Source organism: Xiphias gladius, chromosome 13, assembly GCF_016859285.1.
Source record: "Xiphias gladius isolate SHS-SW01 ecotype Sanya breed wild chromosome 13, ASM1685928v1, whole genome shotgun sequence".
Taxonomy (NCBI): domain Eukaryota; kingdom Metazoa; phylum Chordata; class Actinopteri; order Istiophoriformes; family Xiphiidae; genus Xiphias; species Xiphias gladius.
The window spans coordinates 5076579-5081288 of NC_053412.1; the positions used below are offsets into that span (position 1 = coordinate 5076579).

General features: G+C 41.2%; 1 protein-coding gene across 1 annotated transcript in view; it reads left to right on the forward strand.

The window, feature by feature from the left end:
- The first annotated feature begins 791 nt into the window (after positions 1-791).
- LOC120798101 (sodium/potassium-transporting ATPase subunit alpha-1) overlaps positions 792-4710 on the forward strand; it is a 17232-nt gene continuing 13313 nt past the window's right edge. Inside the window, exons 1-2 of the mRNA XM_040142133.1 lie at positions 792-956; positions 1394-1507. Coding sequence (XP_039998067.1) covers positions 945-956; positions 1394-1507 — 126 coding nt within the window. The 5' untranslated portion in view covers positions 792-944. The remainder of the gene's footprint in view (positions 957-1393; positions 1508-4710) is intronic.

Here is a 4710-nt window from a genome sequence, read left to right on the forward strand (position 1 = left end):
TGTGACTTCTCCTCAGGTGGAAGGACTTCAAAATCAATTACAAAGTAGTTTTTTAAAGGGCACATTGACCTCAGACAGAGAGGGGAGGCTAAAGGCTCACTGGATTCCTCCCTTTGCATTCCACGTGTTATCTTTGGTATGAGAACAGTTTTGTCCAGCCTCTTTTTCCTGAGCCCTGACAGGGAAAAAGTCAGTTTTAATCAGCTTCTCGCCTTTTTCTCTCTTAGTCTTTGTTATTCAAATGCCTCGTTCAGCTTTGGGCAATCAGTCACCTGCAGAACTGGACTTTCACCTTTCTAGCTCTCGCTTTATCTCCATCTGCCTCCCCTCTACTATTCTGTTATGTTGCCTTTTTTCTTTTTTTTTTTTTTTATTCATCCCTTTTGTGTTGTAAACGAAGCACATAAAGACAGAGAAAATATGCACAGGGATTCACCTGGGTTTCTCCGGTCCAAGTAAAGGTTGAAATTAAGCTTAATGGAAAAAGAGGAATGGATTGAGCAGAGAGAGGAAACGAGTAAGGAGTGAAAGAAGAAGGGAAGCAGTGAGAACAAAACAGGGAAGTTGAGCAAGATTTACCCCTCCCCTTTCTTCCATACTCCTCCTCCACCATTACCCCCCCCCCCTCAGTGCACCCCCTTCCCTCCCCAACATTACTCCTCACCTGTCCGGTTTCACCCCACCCCGCCTCCCCGCCTCCCCGCTCCCAAACTCCTCCTCTCAAGGCAGGTGAGCCAGTTGTGTATATAAAGGTTGGGTCATGTGAAGCGACCTATCTTCTCTGCTCTGGGGAGTGCGGAAAGCACAGGACGCTACAGGGCTGAGAGAGAGAGAGAGAGAGAGAGAGTGTGTATGTGTGTGTGAGAGAGAGAGCGAGGCGGAGTAGGAAAGTTGCAATTTAAAAAGACAATTGAATTGACGGTTCTCAGACTTGCATTGCAACCATGGGGTTGGGAGTAAGTAATGAAACTTTGTCACATGTTTGGAACTAAGAGTCTTTAGATTTAGGTTAAGATTAGGCTGGTTATGTTTTTCACTTTTGAGCTGTTATTGGTTAAGCTTGACAGTTGTGGATTGCCTGAAGTACTTTGTACCCAAGTTTTGAAACCTGCTGCACAGGCCTACAGTTTTTATTTTTTATTCTTTATTTTGTTTTCTTTACAGTTTTTAGGATTGTTGGGAGCTCTTCAAACTTGTCAAAATGGAGATTTTTAAGAGAGGTTTACACAGTCCTAACAATGATTAAAAAGTTTTACAGCATGTTTGAACAGAAAAAGTTGACACTGCTTTCTTGCTCTCACTGGAACAACAGAAGGGGAAGCTTCAGGGCAATCTTCCAACATGTGCTCATTCTCATTCAGGCACTCATTTTGTCTCACTTTCTTCAATTCAGAAAGGGAGAGATGAGTACAAACTGGCGGCAACCTCAGATGATGGGGTTAAGAAAGCCAAGAAAGGTAAAGGGGACAAGAAGGATATGGAAGAGCTGAAGAAAGAAGTCGACCTGGTGAGTACACATAACAAAAACAAACCATTCCGTATCTTAAGTACTTAATTGGACCCATTTCCGTATGATACTTAAACACTCAAAAACTGCCTCTAAACCAGTTGTAAAGAGTTGAACTGAAAGGATACAGGCTTTAAATAATAAGACCTTCTTGAACCTTTCAACCATTCCCCTCCCATACACATCGCTTGCCTCATACTTGATGACAGTCATGTTAAGGCCATGTTAATACTTTTGGTCACTGTGAGTCACTGCCACTGGTCACAGCTATGATACAGTCGTGGCTGAGACAAACCTCTGCCTTGACCTCACGGCTAGTCACATGAGATGTAGCTGTTTTCCTTGTGTTTTGTAAAGATTGCTACTTACACCACTGCATGTACTGCACCATGTTATTTAGGAGTTCACAGCTATACTTAACTTCAAAATCATGCTTATCTGGATCGGCTCTCAGCGCTGAAATGTTGGGTGAGAGGTTCTGTTGTCATTATAGAGTTCAGTTTCTCCAAGCATTGGACCTAGTCTCTTTTTTCAGCAGCCAGTAAACATATATGAATCTGCTTCTATTTTACTTTCAAACTCAGATCATGGTTAGTGTACTTGGGGTTTTGGCAAGTTAATTTTATCTCAAGCCACAATCACACAGACACTTTCATCTGCGCACTTAGATCCCCTGGACGCATAGGCATTTGCAGAGTTGTAGGGTTGCATACACAGAGGTTTAGGTGGGTTTGAAATATCACGTGTAGATTAGTAGTTGACCAATTTCCACTGGTGTCAGCTCTTTCTCAGTGTGACTCTGTGGCTGACTGAGGTCATTTCCCAAGGTCAGTGAGGCACTTGCTTTAAGTTCATCCCCGAGTCAACGAAAAGGGCTGATGAATAATTTCCCACCACCAACTCTGTGTTTAAAATTGTAGTGGTGGCATTTTATAGGCAGACATGCATTTATTAAAGTTGCTAAGTGTTGTTACTGTTTCATCTGTAACGTAAGCTCTTTCTTGTGGGAGAGGTTTCTCCATAGCTGTTCTCCCTTCTGCATTTGTTCACAAACTCCCTCTAAAGTGGTTTGTTAAAAGACAGAGTGCCCTTAAACTTTTGTTGGGTAGTGTCCTTGGCAAGGTCAGTTCACAGGGAGGCAGATTCAAGTCTCGTGTTCATCTTAAAGCACCGATAAGACATTAATGAACATGCCATGTTACCACTCCCAACGGAGGATTCAATAATATCGTAATAATGATTTAAATGTTGTGAAATCATGCTGTATGACGTACTGTAGATGCATACTGGTCGATGACTTTCACAAGGTCATTAAGTATAGATGGATGTTGTTAGTTTATTGCAGATGTGCTGTGTGTCTCTAAAGTAACTTTTCAAAAACTACAGTTACAATAGAATATGAATGTCATGGCTTGTTGCCATTTTTTATAATTACTTATTTAATTACTGCAGCAGTACCTACCCAATGCCCTCCGGCAGGTCACAGAGTACTGCAGGTTAATAGGTGATAAAGTTCCCGTCTAGGTGACATATTAGTGATTATTGTCCTCCGTATGTCTTAACTAGATCTCAGAGTCCTGCCGCCGCTGAAGGACATCTCAATGCCATAGCAACCGTATCACTTGTCTGCCATAACCTCCCCAACTTAGCATATCGTTCACTGCTATTGACAAGCAGGCACTGTCTTAAATGTGCTCCCGACCTGTTGTAAGTGCGTTGTACGTCTTCAGAAAGGCTTTTATTTTCGAAAAAAGAAAAAACAAACAAGGTTTTACTGTGGGAACACAAAAAGGGCAACAGTGACTTACCGTCATGTATTTATAATTCGCATGTTTCAGATTTCAACTGTGGTTAACGAATAATAGCCTTTTGGGAAGTAGTAAAACAGTAGTAAGAGTGTAGGTGGGTCTCTATGGAGCCCACGAAGCTCACACGTTAATGATTATTGCACCATCATACTCGTATCATCGTACAATTAACTGGGGCGTCAAAGTCCAGTTTGAGAGAATAAAAACTATTTCCGTAGCAATATGAAGCAGCTGGTGATCCCAGAGTCCAACAGGGGTCCAGTCCAGGGGTCTGCGGTTGGCCATCCAAATGTGTGTGTTAATGAGGCGGAGAACCGAAGCTTGTGCAGAAATTTCCTCTGCAGGCTTCAAAAGAACTGCTGACTGACAGTTAAAAAAAAAGCAGCAGTAGTTCGGAGCATGTGATAACACATTATGCATGGCACATTTGGTATGGAACACTTTGCTTGCTTATTGTAATGCAAAACCGTGGCAGGCCAGGCAGAGCCGCGCAGTTCCACCCATTTTCTTCGCCGACTGTAAAGAGAGAGAGATAAATGTTCAGTGGTCACATGAATATTATGCAAATGTATAATTTCATACAGTATTTATATGTACTCCAAGCAGAGGATGATTAGGACATTCATCTTTAATAAGGTCGGATTGAGCTTGTACTTGCATAATATAAAGGGACACTTTAACTGAGGGGTGTGAACTGATACTTAGTTCATTTGTTCATTCATTCATTCCCTCAATCAATCAGTCTTTCACTAAACTCTAAAATTAGCTACGACCAGAGTCTGTGGGCTACGTGAGGGATTGTTTTTACTGCGGATCATAAAAATAGCAGTCAAAGTTTTAAACAAATAAGCATGTTATTCATAAGTCAGGCCAGGGTAAAATCATGTAATCAAAATTGTAGTCACCAATGTTTTCCCTTCTTCTCCACTTAATAATAAGGACTGCAAGCAGATGGCTACAATGTGACGTAATTTCCAAGCACATAATGTTTGACACATTGCATTTTTTCAAGATGTAGCAAGCTGCGCAACTTCTATTTCATGGATGAGTAATCGGTGAGGAAAAAAACTTTTAATACTATACTGAAATGGAAAATAAATTGAGATAATTATTCCTTTAGTGGTTTATTCGGCATTGTTTTAGTCACAACGGGAGTTTTTTTCACATATTTGAGGTTAGTATATCACCACAGAAACCAGTGTGATCATCTTCACTTCACTCCATTGCATTTTGTGTGAAGATTACAATCCTTTGTGGTTCCACAGCCTAAAAAATGGAAGGTGGGAGTCAGATATTATTGCAGATTTTCCAAATCACATTGGAAGAATCTCTATTCATTCACTCGCCTACATTTTTCAAAGAACACAGTGTAGGCACATGGATGTGTCAGCTTCT